Source organism: Narcine bancroftii, chromosome 1 (assembly GCF_036971445.1).
Source record: "Narcine bancroftii isolate sNarBan1 chromosome 1, sNarBan1.hap1, whole genome shotgun sequence".
NCBI lineage: Eukaryota > Metazoa > Chordata > Chondrichthyes > Torpediniformes > Narcinidae > Narcine > Narcine bancroftii.
The window spans coordinates 133633308-133651634 of NC_091469.1; the positions used below are offsets into that span (position 1 = coordinate 133633308).

General features: G+C 38.3%; 1 protein-coding gene across 1 annotated transcript in view; it reads right to left on the bottom strand.

Moving 5' to 3' along the window:
* Positions 1–7158: 7158 nt before the first annotated feature.
* Positions 7159–18327, bottom strand: part of LOC138764505 (protein WWC2-like) — a 257311-nt gene continuing 246142 nt past the window's right edge. The window contains exons 21-23 of the mRNA XM_069940553.1: positions 13049–13288; positions 8775–8902; positions 7159–7561 (exon numbers count right to left, since the gene is read on the bottom strand). Of these exons, the coding sequence (XP_069796654.1) occupies positions 7495–7561; positions 8775–8902; positions 13049–13288 (435 nt within the window). The 3' untranslated portion in view covers positions 7159–7494. The remainder of the gene's footprint in view (positions 7562–8774; positions 8903–13048; positions 13289–18327) is intronic.

Consider the following 18327-nt stretch of genomic DNA (forward strand, 5'->3'; position numbering starts at 1 on the left):
CGGAAGACTACTTACTATGGAGAGGCCACACCTGTAGTATTGTGTTCAGTTTTGGTTTTAAGGAGGAATGTCATTGACAAAGAAGTTTTGCATTGGAGACTCAATGGGATGGTTAAAAAAAAATACAATGAAATTGACTTCCACTGTTGAACAGATAAAAAGGTGAATAGTCTTGACAATGTGGGTGTCAAGAAACTATTTCCCTTGACTGAAGAGTTTGGAACTTGGGTTAACAGTTATTCGGTCATTCAAAGTAGAGATGAGGAAAAAAAAATTCTTGAGAGGTGTTTCAACTTGTACTTGTATGTGTGAGTTATTATTACAACATGTGGATGAAGATTCTTTAAAGTTATTGTGAACAGCACCTTAGGGCATGCCATGAGGCTGCAAATCTCCATTACAGCTAATGTTACCGAGCCCAGAGGACCCCAAAACCCAGCAGCAATAGATATTGACCAAGACAAATAGTTATTTAAACAAAAGTTGCTTTTAATGATCTTTAAACATGAAAATAGCATCAAACTTTAACTTATCACTATTGAGTTAAAATTTAACTCCCTTCTAATTGTGTAAGTTCAGAAAAGTTATTTGGTTCACAGTCCAATCCCACTTCTCATTGCTCCAAGTTCACTGGTTGCAGGCAATTCTTATACTGTGCACAGAATTTAACATTTATAAAGTTCACCAGGGTTTGGTACTTGAAAGGTAAATGGTTACTGCTCAGGAAGGTTCTTGTTGGTTTTCAGAGAGAGAGATTTGTTGTACTATGGACACCCAGCCACTTCTGTGTCTTGCTGACGAAACTTGCCCTATTCAGGGTTCTCCAGATGATAACTGCTCTCTTTCAGGTTATCACAGAGTGCCTTTTTATTTCTCTTATTCCAAGTGAAACATTAGGCAGCCAGTCCTCTCCTCTTGCATGAACCATAAGGGCTTTGACCAGGCCATCTTACAACTTGGCTTGCAAACTTGTCCTGTTCCAGTCCCGGCTACTTCTGCTGGTTGTAACACTGTTGAAGTGATCTATGTGTGTGCCTCTCTCTCTCTGAGAAAACAACTGTTTGACTCTCTTTGCTTGCAAAACCACATGACCCTCTTAGAACAGCTCCAGACAATCTGCGGCTTCAACAAGATCTTTCATCTGTTGCCATTTGTAAACAACAATCCATTAGTGAAATCTCTTTGGCACTCTCCAAATCTCTTGCAAAAGCTCTGGAGCCGATATGTCTAGCATTAGCAGAGCTCCAGTATTTCACATAAGATCTGTTTTAAAGTGTTTGTATTTAACCTACTCTAACAAACCTTTCCCAATTTATCACCCAAAAACATATCTATATACTCCGTCACACTAACACATACTGTGCATCTCCTGCACTGTGTCAGCCCCTGGTGGCAGCCAAGCATAATCAAATAGTAAGGCATTGCTAGTTGCCTTGCAACCACGATCACTGTCATTACAAGAGGATTGTTTTAAACAATTTCAACTCAAGAGTACTAATCAGTATGTACAACTATGAGAGTGATAGATTTATGGGAACTTCAGGATCAAGGGATTTTGGGAATGTGGAGTGAAGATCAAGACTCTGTTAAATGGCAGAACTGTTTTCAGGAATTCCTATTCCTGTTAAATTAAAACATAGTGGAAGTTGTACGTCAATTAGACGACATGAGCTAGTGGGCTAAAAGGGCCTGTCACCGCGCGATATTTTGACATTTAAAATGTAAAATAAGAATTTTAATTATAATCTTAAGTGTCGATAACAGACCCCCCCAGACCACTTGCCTGTGTTGACGTAATACACCAATGAACCTACAAAGCCTATACATTTTTGGAGGGTAGGAGAAATCTGGAGTGCCCAGAGGAAAGTCACACACAGGTCACAGGCAGAACGTACAAACCCCTGACAGACTGCGCCAGATTTGACCCCGGGTCACTGGGGCTGAAATCTCTAACTAACCGTGTCACCCACTAGTACTTCCATTAGTTACAGGGATGGTTCTGGATAAGATACAGCATGGGAAAAGTAATGTTTTATCTTGGAACATTGAAACCATGGAGGTGATGAAAAGAAGTTCATATCAAAAAAGACAAAAAGAATCTTTGGGTTCATTTTTTTTTAATCAATCATCAGAACATGTGGAAAAGTGCTGAGATCACAATACTGGTTTATTTGCAGGCTACAACGTCATCTACAAATTAGAATAAAAGCCATAATCTGAGGATAACATGTTCAGACAGCTAGTTCAGTTCTGAGCATTTAAACAGGAGTCCTCCAAGAGCAAATAAAGCAGTTGGAATTAAGACTTCATTTAAACACTATTTTCTTTGATAAGACTACAATTAAGTACTTATCGCTGCATTGCTCACATTTAAATGCCATTCAATATGAAAGATAAGACCTCATTGATAGTTTTCTTTTGCATTTTTATATTTTTAAAAAAATCGCAGCATTAGATAAGTCATGAGGCATCGCTGCAGTAAATGGGGTGATTATATATTTTATGAACGAGAAAATGGAAAGAAATAAATGATCAGCACTTAACCTATATATGTATAAAGAACTTTATAAAATTGTGTTATAAAAATGTCAAAAACAAATTTAACATGATTGATTTCCTTATCAAAATCCATGGTAGTTATAACCTTAGGTAATGTCATAAAAATAATCGAGTTCATAAATCAAGAGTAAAAATTCTGGTTATTCTTCAGTGTTAAGAATTGTAAGAAATCAACTATGAAGTCTCACGATGTATAGAGAGAAACAAAGCCGACAGGGGAGTGTCTTAAAGATTCCAAGTTCTTTTTGGAATCTTTATTTATTTGTAGACTCGAGTCTACGCTGCTGAAGATCCAGCTGCGCTGGATGGGTCACGTCTCCAGAATGGAGGACCATCGCCTTCCCAAGATCGTGTTATATGGCGAGCTCTCCATTGGCCACCGTGACAGAGGTGCACCAAAGAAAAGGTACAAGGACTGCCTAAAGAAATCTCTTGGTGCCTGCCACATTGACCACTGCCAGTGGGCTGATAACGCCTCAAACCGTGCATCTTGGCGCCTCACAGTTTGGCGGGCAGCAACCTCCTTTGAAGAAGACCGCAGAGCCCACCTCACTGACAAAAGGCAAAGGAGGAAAAACCCAACACCCAACCCCAACCAACCAATTTTCCCCTGCAGCCGCTGCAACCGTGTCTGCCTGTCCCGCATCGGACTTGTCAGCCACAAACGAGCCTGCAGCTGACGTGGACTTTTTACCCCCTCCATAAATCTTCGTCCGCGAAGCCAAGCCAAAGAAAAAAAAATTTATTTGTAGGTGCTGGAAAATGCAAGATACAATTCCAGCATTTTTTGGCTCATTCAATTTTTTTTTCATATTCTGTGAATATAATGATCTCTTCTTATGAAAGTGGCTGACGAGCAGATTATGCCAACTGTGGTATTGATTAACAAAAATACCCTAAAATGTCCAGAACTGAACCATACAGAACAAAACATAAATAAGTCTGCAATAAATAAACAGGAGACTTAAAAGGTACAATTCTAAGAATATCACTGTAAATACTTTTTTTTTTTTACACACACGAGACATACACATGCAAACTGAAACAATATACTTAATTCAGTTCCATATTACGGAGTCACAGAATGTCCAGCTTATTGTTGACCTTGTGTGACGATGGTGGCACATTTTTTTAGTAGTCAAATGCAGGTGCAGAATGAGGAAAATAAGGATGCCCTTACAGGAAAAGAGGTGCCAAGATGGGAGAGGCGAATAATACTCTGTGAAAGTAGATGACACACGACAGGAAAAGCATTTTAATCAGGCACTCCCTTCACAAAAACATTAGGTAAACTCAAATCTGAGAAGCACAAGCAGTCCTCGTGACAGTGTCCAGCTGCAATCTGATAAAAGTCAAATGTCCAGTTCCTTTCTTTTTTTAGAAATTCTATATCCAAGAGCAGATTTGCCATTAGACCCTCCCTCTGAATTCACTTTTAAATCAAATTAGAGACCATTAAAAAAAAAACTCAGAGCGTTCTTAGAGCTTAATGGGTGGAAACCAGGGTTGAAGCAGCCCCCCTGGATTCATTTAGAGGGTGTGTATTTTACTGCTTAAGCAAAAAGGAACAGCTATGTTAAAGGAGAACGAGAATCATATGAGGTGAATTGTCTTGTGTGAAGTGAAATACTATCCCAGAGTTGATGGTATGAATGAGTTGCTTCTTTGATGTAACATTCCACAATTAAGCAGCATGCTTGCTTTCTTATCGATTTTACAGAAAGAACATGGGATTTACACCATACTTGGTGGACGGAACCTTAAACCTCAAACAATGTTCTTGGGAAGAAAGTTACAGTATTGAAAGCTTTGCATATAGAACCTGCTCCAGATTCTAGGTGTAGGAATTCAGTAAATGTATTCAAAAAGAACATGCTTCCATTTAATTTCTTCATGGTGATTGTTACAATACCTCAAGTAAAATAATGCATCAGATAGTCAACTTTCTGATCTTTATTTTAACTTTCCTGATCTTTATTTTAACCTTCCTGATCTTTATTTTAACTTTCCTGATCTTTATTTTAACCTTCCTGATTTTTATTTTAACTTCCTGATCTTTATTTTAACTTTCCTTCACAGCAAAATATCCAGTTCAAAAGATAATTTACACAACCTAAAATAAAAATAGAAGATTTGAGGCCAGTACCAACAGATAAGTAATTCCTTACAAAATTATGTCAATCTGGTGGTAATAAGTATTGGACATTCATTCTCAGGCCAGGGGTTCAAATCTCAATGATAGGTTTTGGAACTGAATTCAACAACGCTAGCCAGAAATAGGAATACTTCTGTGAAAACTAATAGCTGCCATAAAAGGCCAATAATAACTCATGTTCCTCAGGCAAAGGGATTGCCAAACTCAGGGCAGGATTCAAGGACTCCTCAACATTGTTCGTTTTTTTAGTGTTTGACAAGTCGCTTGATTTTACAAAGAATAGTGAATGTATTGGCAATAAATATGGGATGGTTGGAATTGCTCACCAATGATTTTTTTTTCATGTTTCTTCAGTTGTTCTCCTACAAATGTTATTTTATGCAGAGTGATATGGATTTCAGAAGATGCACAGGGGAAATAAAGTGGGGACCATCTTTAAAGGGAAATTGTAATTTTATAAATATTCCCCAGGGCGCACAGAGAGTAGAATATTGATTCCTACATTGTTTTGCTATTGTCATTTACCAGAGAATGTGAAAACCTGGACATCACTTTGGTCTAGATCCTGAATATCAAATATTCTTGTTATTGATGATGAGGAACCTGGTCAGTTTAATTTCTTTTAAGAACTCTGCAGTATATCTGTGGACTGAAAGTGTAAAAGTCTAGCCTTGCTTTGTTATGTGAAAACACAGAAAGGCTGGAGGAACTCAGTGGGTCCTTCAGTGTCCAATTGGAGGTAAGGATATATAACTGACATTTCAGGCCTGGGCCCTTCTTCAAGGGCTGAAATCCTCCAGCCATGCTGTGTTTTTACTATAATCACAGCAGCTGCAGAATTTTGCGTTTCATTCTTTTAAAAAAAATTAATTTAGACATGCAGCACGGCTACAGGTCATTTCGGCCCACAAATCTGTGCCGTCCAGTTTATGCCCCATTGACCTACGCCACTTGTACGTTTTGAATGGTGGGAGGAAGCCGGATCACCTGGAGAAAACCCATGCAGACACAGGGAGAACGTACAAACTTCTTACAGGCAGCGCAGGAGTCGAACCCTGGTCCGATCCCAATTGCTGCTGCTGTTAAGTCATTGCGCTAACTGCTACCCCAACCATGCTGCCCCAAAACTCTTGCTTAGTAATGTATTCTCCTCCATCTAGCAACATTTTTCCGGGCTTCTGTTTAGTTTCACAGTCACCAGCCACCCAACCAGCAAGTTCCAAAACTATGCTAGATGAGTAATGCAATGGTGGCCAAAGGAGAGATGGGCAGCACAGTTAAATCTAACCTCAACCACATTCACTTTCCAGTCAATAGGTTTGGGCTAGGAATAATAAATATACAGAGCATTGTGCAATGGCACTTTAGAGAACATGTATTTATTTTAATGTTACATGGATATTTTGCCTGATATACCTCTCGAGCTCATTTGCATTATGGGTATATAGTACATGAACCAGCCAACATGAACTATTTCTCTCCTTCCATACCCCTCTGCCTCCTTTCCTTCAGCTCCCCACTCCATTCCCCTCCCCCCCATCACTTCCCAGCTTTCTTCTCCTGCCCATATCCACCCATGCTTGACCCTCTCCCCCCCGTTTTATTCAGGTGCCTGTCTGCTTTTTGCTCATACCTTGACAAAGGGCTCAGGCCCGAAATGTTGGTGGTGAATCTTTGTCGTAAAAAACGTTGCAGGACCTGCTGAGTTTCTCCAGCCTTTTTACGTATGCAACTACAATCACAGTGTCTGCAGACTTTCTTGTTTGACTTGGGAGAGATCAATTGATTTTGCACATGTTGGGAAATGACCAGTACTGTGGCTCAATTGTATGGTCATATCACGTCTCAAAGAGATTAACGTGATTTTTTTTTAATGTGAAACATACTAATTCATCTGGTAGATTAGTGACTACCACGTAATGCCAAATAAAATGTACAACTCAATAAATATTAATCATTGGGTTTATCTGTAAATATTTTTGTTTACATTGGGAATGGATAATTAATGGCTCCCAGCAAAATATAGTTCTCTGAGAGTCCAAATGATTATTTTTGTGTAAGAAAAAAATGAATTGGAATGATTCTTTCAGAAGAAGTTGGACCCCAGTTCTAGTAGAACAAAACAAGCAAGATTTGATCAAACCATAGATTTGTACAGTTTACACAGAACTGGGAACACTGAATTTTATCACACTCCACGCTACTCAGTCACTGAGCTAAGGTTAGAACAAAAGTACAACAGGTCGAGAGGGGTATTTGAGGTCGAAGGAAAGTGCTGTCCACAAAATCAAGAACACCGTAAAAAACAGCTTCACGCCCCCCCTGTGCAAAAATAACCAGGGGGCCACTGTCACAAATCACAGTCTGATTTCATGTCAATGTGACAAAGATGAAAATATCTTCTGTTGAAAGGGAGAGGTGAGTGAATGGGAACTACGCCAAGGTTGGGGGCAATTTTTATTCAAAAATGTAGTGCCGCTCAACAGAATACATTTTTCTGGACTGCCGCCATTCATGAGACCCTTCTTTACAAAACAAAAGCATTCCAAAAAAAAATACATACAAACTGTACAAAATTTGCATGACTGCTTCAGAATTAGACTAGTTTGGTTTTTCTATGGCAAGAAAACCTTTCTTTTTACATACGGAGGTATTTGATTGCAATTAATTTACAAATATTTTATATCTATATCATTATAATGCTTGAAAAGACTTTTAATCAGCTATCAAAATCTGCTAAAATGTTGAAAAATACTTTGTAATCTAAATGACAAACTAGATTATACGTCATCAGCAGGTAGCACCGGGATGCTGATCTTTGCTCTGGTGAAAAATGCCATCTTCTCCCTGCAATTAGCAAATTAAACAACGGATTAATTTGTGGTTGGTCGTTTTCCTGCCCTCTTTTCTGTCTGTCCCACTGCCACTGCTGGGTAACACTCTCACCATGAAGATGGCACATTCATGTCTTGATCCACTATCATGCGTACATAATGCAGGATGACATTTCTTGTGCTTTAGGGAAGCTGCAGTGATGAAATTACTGTCTTTCAGATAGAGACTTTAACCCAGAAATGGCCAAACCATTTTGGTTGTGGGCCACATATAGAAAAATATTATGCCCGGAGGTTTTCAACCACCGCTGGATCATTGAACAGGCCGTTTAAAGCCACGTGGTGATGGCAGTCGGAAAAGGCAAATGGACCCCAGGGGAGCACTGAGACTTTGCTCCCCGCAGGTCCGAACCACTGGCAACATTGCCATTACACCAGGTCTGGCAGAACTGCCACTTTTTTCTAAAGGGTCACTTAAAATTGGGTTGCAGTTGGCTTGAGGGCCATAATTTGGTCCAACTGCCCTCCCAAGTAAACAGTAAATATCCCATGGTTTTATTTTGCAAGGCAACGATGATCTCCAGCTGTTATGGCCACCAGTTATTCCTTACACAATGTCTCTCAGTGTATTACTGGAGGTACAATGTCACTGTCTATAAGCCCAGGTTATCCTTGTAGGAGATCTTCTGAAAATTCAAAGGAGAGAATTCATCAGGTTCTTAAATCTTCCCTTGTTACACTTATCAGGTACTGGTCTGACACCACAAAAGGACCATCTGCACTATTAATTTAATTTAAAGATACAACAGGGTAACAGGCCCTTCTGGCCCTTGAGTCCTTGCTGCCCAAATACACCCCTGTGACCAATTAACCTACTGCTATGTCGCTTATCTTGCACTAGGATAACTGAATATTTCTTACCTTTTTTTGTGTGTGTACTTCTCATCTTTTTAATCCAACTAACTATTGCATGTGTAGTTTTTAGTTGTATTTTTTTAAACAAAGCTCCTGTTTTGGTGCAGCAAGTAAACATTTTGGTGCATCTGTATAGTGTACAACGTGTATGACAATAAACTCATTATCACCATGTCATTATCATTATCTGTCGTGCCATGTTCAAAGTTTGAATTCAATATGGCTACAAGGCTGCAACAGTGCTTGTTTTCCATTTCTACCAAAGCACCCATTTTTTACTTGGTAAAAGAAGAAAAAAAATGAAGTCGCACCTGAATGACTGGACCTGGAGAGGCACCTTCTGGCTCTGCTCTCGGAGCCTGCACACTTCCTTCGAGGCTTTCCTCATCAGCTTCTCGGCCTTCCACTCCTGCCTTTGTTCTTCTTTTGATTGCTCAGCCTGAGTCAACCACATTTATTACAGATTTATTACAAATATTTATCACAAATATTTCCAACCATCAACTCTACAAAGCCTTGAATCGAGCTGCTGGTGTTCAATTGGCTGTTAATTGATTTCATTCATCAAATTTACCCATTATATCTATTTCTGAGGTTCAGAAGTCTTCAAAGCTTAATTCTAAAATATGTTTCCTATGATTAATAGTCAGTCTCAAGATTGTTCCTCAGACAGATAGTTTTACCTCCCATTGAATGCAATGTGAATACCTATCTTTTCATTCAATCCCCGCTGGTTACCCCTCCCTAAATTGATTTCACCTTCGGAATTTAGAGCAGATTTACCATCTAGTTATTACATATTAATACCACCCACATTCTGTGGAATGTTTCGCCAGTGGGGTGTATATAAAACAGAAACTAATAGATTCTTGTTTAGCCAGGGCATCAAAGGTTATAGGGAGAAGACTGAGTGAAGATTTAGTGGGAAAATGGATCAGTTCATGACTGAATAGCAGGATAAACTTGATGGGTTGATTAGTCTATTTCTGCTTCCGTGTCATAAGGTCTTATTAAAGGCATTTTGCAATCTAGAAGAATGTGATGTAAGATTTAACAAAGAAATAATAAGTTTACAGATAACACAAAGATTGGTGGGGTTGTAGACAGTGTAGATAGAGAGTTAACAAAGGACAAAACAACAGGATATAGATCAGATATAGATCTGGGTTGGGAAATGGCAGATGCCGTTAATCTGGAACTGTGTGAGGTGTTGCATATTGGGAAGTCAAATAAAAGGTGAATGTATATAGGCTCTTAAAAGTATTGAGGTGCAGAGGAACCTGAGTGTACAGGTCCATAGATCAATGAAAGTGGCCATGCAAATAGATAGGACAGTAAAGAAGCTATAAGGTATGTTTGGCTTCATTGGGCAAGACCTTGAGTATAAAAGTAAGGAAGTAATATTGTGGCTGTATATGGCACGATGTTCCATGTACAATTCGGATCATCCCATTACAGGAACAATGTGAAGGCTTTGAAAGGGTGGAGAAGAGGTTTATCAGGATGTTGCCTGGTTTGGAGGGCATGAGTTGTGGGGAGAGATTGGACAGACTCGGGTTGTTTTCTCTGAAGTATTGGAAGTTGAGGAGCGACCTGATAGAGTTGCATAAAATCGGGAGAACCATTGATAGGATAGACAGTTAGAATCTTACCCCCATGGTAAAAGTGTTATATTATTGGAAGTTAAACATTTTATCTGAGGGAGGGGAAATTTTTTAAGGGAGATGTGCAGGGCAAATATTTGACACAGAGACAGTAGGTGCCTGGAACAGGCTGCCAGGAGTAGTGGTAGAAGTACACAGGATCGTAGCATTTAGGAAGCTTCTAGAAAGAAACATGAATATGAAGGGGATGGGGGGGGGGTGGGGGTGGGGGTGGGGGGATATCCATCAAGTGCAAGGAGCTGATATTTACTTTGGAATTGAACATTTTGTTCCACACAAACACATGGACTGAGATCTGTTCCTGTGTTGTATATTCCATCTGTATCTAAGACTAGCCAATCTCAACCTTTTTTTGGCTATGGCCCCCTTACAACTCTGCTCAAAGTTTATGGGTCCCCTTCCCTGTGGTACAGTTTCTTTCGTACTTCTCTTCTACAAATTAAATAAAAAATATTTATGTCATGAGAGGTGAAAAGAAAACAAGGCTTTTATGTAAATGTGCTGTGGCCTCCAAGGGGGAGGGGAAGGGGAGGCTGTAGCCACCACCACCCGCCCCCCCCCCCCCACTGCCAACACCCGCTTCCCCCATTGAGAATGGCTATCTTAGACCAGGGAAAACACATTTCTGGTTGAAAAATATTAAAGAGGGTAACTGGAAGAATAAAAGAAAATGATGGAAGAGTCAATAAAAACACTTCTTTAGAACAGATGGCAGGGTTGTGCAGCTAATAGAGATGGTGTCTCCCAGCTCCGTAGACCAAGCTTAGTCCTGACCTTGGGTTTCACCTAGGTCCAACATCCCAAATATGTGTCAGTTGGACACTGTCGAATCGGAGTGCGCACAAGAAAATCTACAGGTTCTTGTAGATGGTGCTGAAGAAACTCAGCGGGTCACACAGCATCCATAGGAAGTAAAAGGCAGTCGGGCCTGAGCTACTCATTAGGAATGTCAAAAATCAGGCAGATTCCTGAATTAAAAGTGTGTACTGACCCAACTTCTTAACCTGCATACTAGCAAATGCATGAAGGAAACATCTCACTTATCTACCTTGAATTTAGTAATGCATGAAAATTTAGGCCTGTTGCACCACAGAATTGTGTAATAAAATGTTTATTGGCTTGCTATGTCACAGATCCTTTGAAGGCACTGACCAATTCCTTGAGCACGGTGTTTCTAAGAATTTTCCACCATGCAGTGTTCAGCAGATGTCGACCTGCTTTGTGATCTTGGACTTGTCAGAAACCAAACTGCACATGAAAATTGTACATTGTAATATACACCAATTATACTGTCATTACAGAACACAATAATTGGGAATTAAATGGACACAACAAAAGGCAGATGTATGGACTGATGTTGGAAGGTTTTGGAAGCTTCGTGATACAGATCTGTGGCCATCAACAGGGGAGTTCAAATATCTTTTAAGACTGGTATTTAATTCTGGGACAAAGTCTGTGTTGAATGAGTTGCTGATGGGAGTTATTGTCCAAATTTAAACAGTCTGACTCTTTCATTTTGGATTTCATGCTGTCACAGTGGTTTTTACAATTAAGGATATGTAAGTTGCAACACTAATTTTAAATCACTAAATGTTATTTTGCTCTATGTATGCATATGTTACTTGGGAGGGCCTTGAGGTGTTCACAGTCCCATTGTACTTGGCTTGATCATGGTCCATATTTCCTTACGACTCAGAAGGAGAGCATTTTGACCCATCAAATCCATGTGCAGTCCCATTGTCCATTAATTTCCTTCTAAATGATTCCCATACACTTCGCCCACAGGTCCTCTTGCTCACCTATGATGGCGGCAATTCACAGAGCACAATTAACCTACCAGCACATCTTTGTGGGTTGTGGGAGGAAACTCAGGAAACCCAGATGAAGCCCACGTGTTCATAGCGAGGATTTCCAAACTCCCAACAGGCAGCACGCAAGGCCAGCAATGAAACGGCCATAGCCATCTTGCTGCTGTCGCTCCTCAATTTCAGTGTTAAATGTCATGAAGGATGCAAAAAAAATTAAAATTTCTGAATGGAAAGGATTGAATTTAGGAGCAGGGAGGTTATGGTGCAACTGGACAAGGGACTGGTTAGGCCACGTCTGGAGTACTGTGTGCAGTTCTGGTCTCCTTACTTGAAGAAGGATATTATTGGCTTTGGAGGTGGTGCAGAGGAGGTTCAGCAGGTTGTTTCCAAGATGAGGGGGTTAACCTATGAGGAGAGATTGAGTCATCTGGGACTGTACTTGCTGGAATTTGGAAGAATGAGATGGGATCTTTCAGAAACATAGAACACTACAGTACAGTACAGGCCCTTCAGCCCTCAAGGATGTACCAATCCATATATTCCTTTTAAAAAAAGTATTAAACCCTCCCTACTCTGCAGGCACTCACAACTCATGGCATAAAAATAATATCCCTAAATGTCCCTCCCTTCACTTTGTACTCATGACCTCTGGTGTTTGTTATTCCTGCCCTGGGAAACAGGCGATGGCTGTCCACCCTATCTATGCCTCTCACAATCTTGTAGACATCTAAAATTATGAAAGGGATAGTTAAGATAGAGGTAGGTAAGTTGTTCCAATTGGTAGTGGAGACTAGAACTAGGGAACAGAATCAGGGTAGAAGATTCAGGATGGAGATGAGGAGGAACTGCTTTTCCCAGAGAGTGGGGAATCTGTGGAATTTGCTGCCCATTGAAGCAGTGGAGGCGACATAGTAGGGGTATTAAGGGATATGGGAAAAGGAAGGTAAGTGGAGATGAACCTATCATCAGATCAGCCATGATCTCATTGAATGACTGAATTGGCTCGATGGGATCTCATTGGCTCAATGGGCCAGATGGCCTCCTCCTGCTCCTATTTCTTATGATCTTATATTTTGTAAGATCTATGAGTCATAAGTACAGCTGAATATATACCTGTTTTTCTGCTTGTTTCAAAAGCTTCTGGAACCTGTCGTCCTCCACCATCCATGTGGGTAGTTCTGTTGCCCCCTTTGCTTTTACCTCCTCCAATCTATTTTTTAGCTCCCTGAGCACTTGTAGCTCATCGTTCAGCCGACTCTGCCACGTTAGTGATGCTTGAAGATCCAGCTCCAAGTCCAGAGAGGTGCGAATGGGGTGCTCAGCCGTCCTTCTCACGTGAGGTTGGCATATGGTCTGTGCCAGAATATAAGGATAAAATCAAGCAATGGTTTCAGATCTTTTTTCCATTTCTTTTCTAAAAACTGCCCCTTCAAAGCTTTCTGTTTATGTTTTTTTAATTTAATTTATTTTTCACATTTAATTTAATCGTACACCGGTAAACGGCTCTTTCAGCCCAATTGCACCCAATTGACCTACACCCCCAGAGCATTTTGAATGGAAACAGAAGTAACCAGAGGAAATCCACATAAACACAGGGAGAATGTACACACTGCTTACAGACAGCATGGGATTTGCACCCTGGTCGCTGGTGTAACAGCATTACACTAACCATTACAATAACCATGCCGCCCTGCATATATCAGCTTTTTTTTCACATTACAAATTCCTGATCTCTGTAACTGTCACTTTTGTAATCAATCTTCTGCCACCTTGGTCTCTTCCACCTACTTCATAACTGCTCCTTCGATTTAAGTGCATGTCTCAACCATTTGAAGCCTGCATGGCTCAACCATTTAAGGCCTCCCTGTCTCACCATTCATCTAAGGCCTGCATGCCTCAACCATCTAAAGCAATGGTTCTCAACCTTTGTCTTTCCACTCACATACCACTTTAAGTAACCCCTATGCCATCAGTGCTCTGTGATTAGTAAGGATTACTTAAGAGTGTGGGTGTGAAGGTTGAGAATCACTGCTCTAGACCCAATTGTTATTTTGCTTGAGAAAAATTGCCATTGGCCCATTTCCTTTGGAGTTATGAAACCATGCACATAATGAGTCAATTAGGTATGATTAAAAGTTTTCAAACTTTTTCTTTCCACCCACATACCACCTTAAGCAATCCCTTACTAATCACAGAGCACCTATGGCATAGGGAATACTTAGATACTTAAAGTGGTATGTGAGTGGAAAGAAAAAGGTTGAGAACCATTGATCTGAAGTCTACGTGTCGCATCAATCTAAAGCCCACTTGGCATCACCAAATTTCTGAACTTTGAAATGCCTTCCAAGAATTGAACCTTGAGCTGTAGTGGCTTGATGTATTCCACACACACCAATATATTCATGCATAGTTAGAGTTTAAGTTAGATAATTGCATATAAATTTAGTTAAGTTTAGATAAGTTAGTCAAATTAGAGTTGGTGTTATATAATTGTTTTTTAAAAACTTTATTTAAAACTTATAAAAACAACATAAAATCAATACCAACAACAACAAAAAAGTTATTATACAATATAATAACCACCCTCCCTCTCACCCCCCCCTCAGCCAGCCCCATCAAGGGGAGCCAAAAAAGAAAACATAAAACATGTACAATATTTTAAGATAGTTTCAAACCCATATATTCTAAATAAGGTGACCACATTTTAACAAAAAAAAGAGTAATTATCATGTAAATTATATGTTATTTTCTCCATATAAATACAAGATTTAAATTCATTATGCCAATGAGCTATGTTAATCTCTACATTGTCTTTCCAAGTAATTGCTACACATTTTCATGCCAAATATAACACCAAACGTACAAATGCTATTTGAAACTTATCCAATCCCAAACCAGTCAAAGAAACCATATAACCTAACAAAAATATTTCTGGATCTAATGGTAATTTAATTTTAAATAATTTCTCCAAAACCAACCTAACTTTTTCCCAAAATGGTTGTACCCTATCACAGGACCAAACTGCATGCAAAAAAGTTCCAGTTCTTAACCCACATCTAAAACAAAGATCCAAATGACTAAATCTGTATTTTTTCAATTTCTCAGGAGTCAAGTAAAACTGATGCACAAAATTATAATTAACCAAACCATATCTTACATTAGTCAATTTAGTTACCCCTTCATGACACATAACCTTCCCATCCTCCTGCGGTATAACATAAGTTAAATCACTTTCCCATTTATTTCTATATTTCTCCAAATTCAGTTTATCCATAGTTTCCTGTAACAATCGATAAATATCTGAAATAAAACCTCTCTTTGGTATAAAGGAAATCAAAGATTCAAATTTCGTTAACTTAGGTGAACGCATCTCTTTACCATAATTATACACAAATAAAGAATTTACTGGTATACCAAATTTCTCCCTCAATTGATTAAAAGAAAGAAACTGCCCCTCTTCAAAACAATCCTGAATCACTTTTATACCCTGAGAATACCATATCTTTAAATACCTATTAAACATTGAAAAAGCAATAAGCTGATTTTGATATAACAGAGTTTGAATTGATAATTTACCCTTTGTTCCTCTAACAAACATTATTTCTTTTAACCCATATCTTTAACAAATGTTTTAATACCGGCATACCATATCCCTGCAATAAATTCAAATTCCACTGATGTATAAACTGGTGAACATCAAATTCAGAAATACAGGCTAACTCCACCTTGGCCCAACTAGGAGGCTGATTAATATCCATCATTCTACTAACAAACATCAACTGTGCAGCTTCATATAATTTTGAAAATGAGGCATCTGAAGTCCACCTAGTGCATATTTCCATGTCAATTTCTGTAAAGTTACTCGAGCTATTTTCCCTTCCATAAAAATTTCCTCACCACCTTATTCAACTACTGAAAAAAACCCTTTGAAAGTAAAGGCTTCCAGTGATCTTATCTGAACCAACCAACCAACCAACATTGACACAATGGCAGGAAAGCATTCCAACACCTCCTTCTCTGTGCTCCTCAACAACTTCTGCATTTTTCAACTTTTGCAGCATTGAAAAAGCATTCCAGCTCGATGCATTAACTGCTCCTCCCGAGTTCAGCAGAAGGTGTTGAATGCGGCTCAGACCAGCACACCAACCTTCTATCAACTCCATCTATACTGCTCTCTGCCTCAGAAAGGCAGCTAAATACTGAAGGACACATCCCACGCTAACTACCCTCTTGGTTTCTCTCCTCCCATCGGGGAGAAGGCCTAAGACTGTGAGATAGCACACCAACATATTCAAAGGCAGTTTCTTCCCCGCAGTCGAAGGTCTCCTGACTGAAATAGTGACAGTGATCTCATGATCTCACGGCACTGTTTCAATCTATTCCGTACTTACTTGATAAATTTTTTTTTTCGAGATTTGAATAAAATGGTTAGAGAGTTTTTATGGAGGGGTAAATTTTTGAGAGTAGCTTTGAATAAATTAACTTGGAAATATGAGGTAGGGGGACTACGTTTACCACATTTTCAAAATTATTATGAGGCAGCCCAACTTAAATTTATTAGGTCTTTGATGGATTTGGCACGGCCTCCTAGTTGGGCTAAAATTGAGATGGCAAGTATTTCTGAATTTGAAATACATCAATTTTTGTTTAGGTGGAATATGAATTTGTTACAACAATATAATGTGCCTATACGAAAACATTTAATGAAGTTATGGATAAAGAAAAATAAAATGATAGGTTCTAGGGGTAAATTATCGGCTTTGACTCCGTTGTATAATAATCAACTTATTTCTTTTTCAATACATAATCAAAGTTTATTGCATTGGAGATTTAAAGGTGTGAAAAATTTGGGAGATTGTTTTAAAGAGGGTAATTTTTTATCTTTTAATCAGATGAGGGAAGATTTTTGTATTGATAAGAATTCTTTATTTCTTTATTATCAAATTCGATCTTTGGTAAAATGTATGTTTGGTAGAGAGATGATTTTACCTAAAATGACTAAATTTGAGACTTTTCTTATGAAGGTACCAGAGAAGGGTTATATTTCATCTATATATCAAATATTACAGGATGGTATGGATAAAAAGGGTTGGGATAGATCTAAAATTAAATGGGAAGCGGATAGTGGTTTTATTTTTTCCGAGGATGATTGGTTAGATATCTGTAATGATAGTGTAACTAGATTGATAAATGTACATTATGCAATGATTAATTACAATTTTTTACATCAATTATATTTGACACCTGAAAAATTTAAAAAATATGGTTTTCATGAATCAGATTTGTGTTTTAGATGTGGTGATACGGTTGGAACATTTTTTCATGCTGTTTGGTCATGTATACATATACAATCTTTTTGGAAGAAAATTAAATCATTTTTAGAATATCTGTATAAGATTAAAATACTTTTAGTTCCAACAGTACTTTTATTGGGTAGTTTGCAACCTCTGAAAGGCTTGGGATTAGATAAGTTTCAGCTTGCTTTTGTATATTTAGCTTTATCCGTAGCGGAAAAATGTATTGCTAGTAAGTGGAAAGATACAAATATGATTGATATTAATAGATGGCATAATGGGATGAGATATTGTTTAATACTGGAAAAAATTATGTATGTTTCACATGATAATTATAATTTTTTTATTAATAAGTGGATGTTATACTAGAATATTTACATTTTAATTTATATTGATTAGATTTTAATATGTATATTTAACTTTTTCTTTAATATTCTTTCTTTTTTCTTTTTTTATGGCTCTCCTTAGGAGAGTTGGCTGAAGGGAGGGGGTCTTTTTTTAAAATATATATTAAAAAAATGTTCATGTTCATGTTTAATTGCTGTATATGTCATATATTATTTGTTTTTTGAACAAATAAATAGTTCAAAAAAAAAATGATCTCATGGCACCATTCCTATGTGGTAATTAATCTTTCACTGTAACACCACACAGCATAATGTGCTCTTCCTCTTCTACTTTGTACTTCTTTATTCATGTTAGAGTCAATTTACTTGACTGCTTGTAAAACAAATCTTTCTCCATCAAACCAGGTATAATATGACCATAAACTTGAAACTGGTAACTGAAGACTAAAACTGGTGCAGGCTATGAGATAAGCCTTATTGTATTCTCAAAACCATCTTGTATTGTGCCAGTAAAATTATATTTGATGGACTCTTCTCAGTACATTAATCATATGAAAGATATACTTCAAATAGCTGTATAAAGTTACCGATATCAGATATGCAATTGGTCCCATGTAATCGAGCTAAAAGGTAAAATTGTAGAGTTTGTCCAATGTAAGAACTAAAATAAATGATTTTGAAAGATTTGACTCAGAAATTTCCTTTTTTAAATTTACATTTTGAAATTTAGATATAAAGCACGGTAACGGAC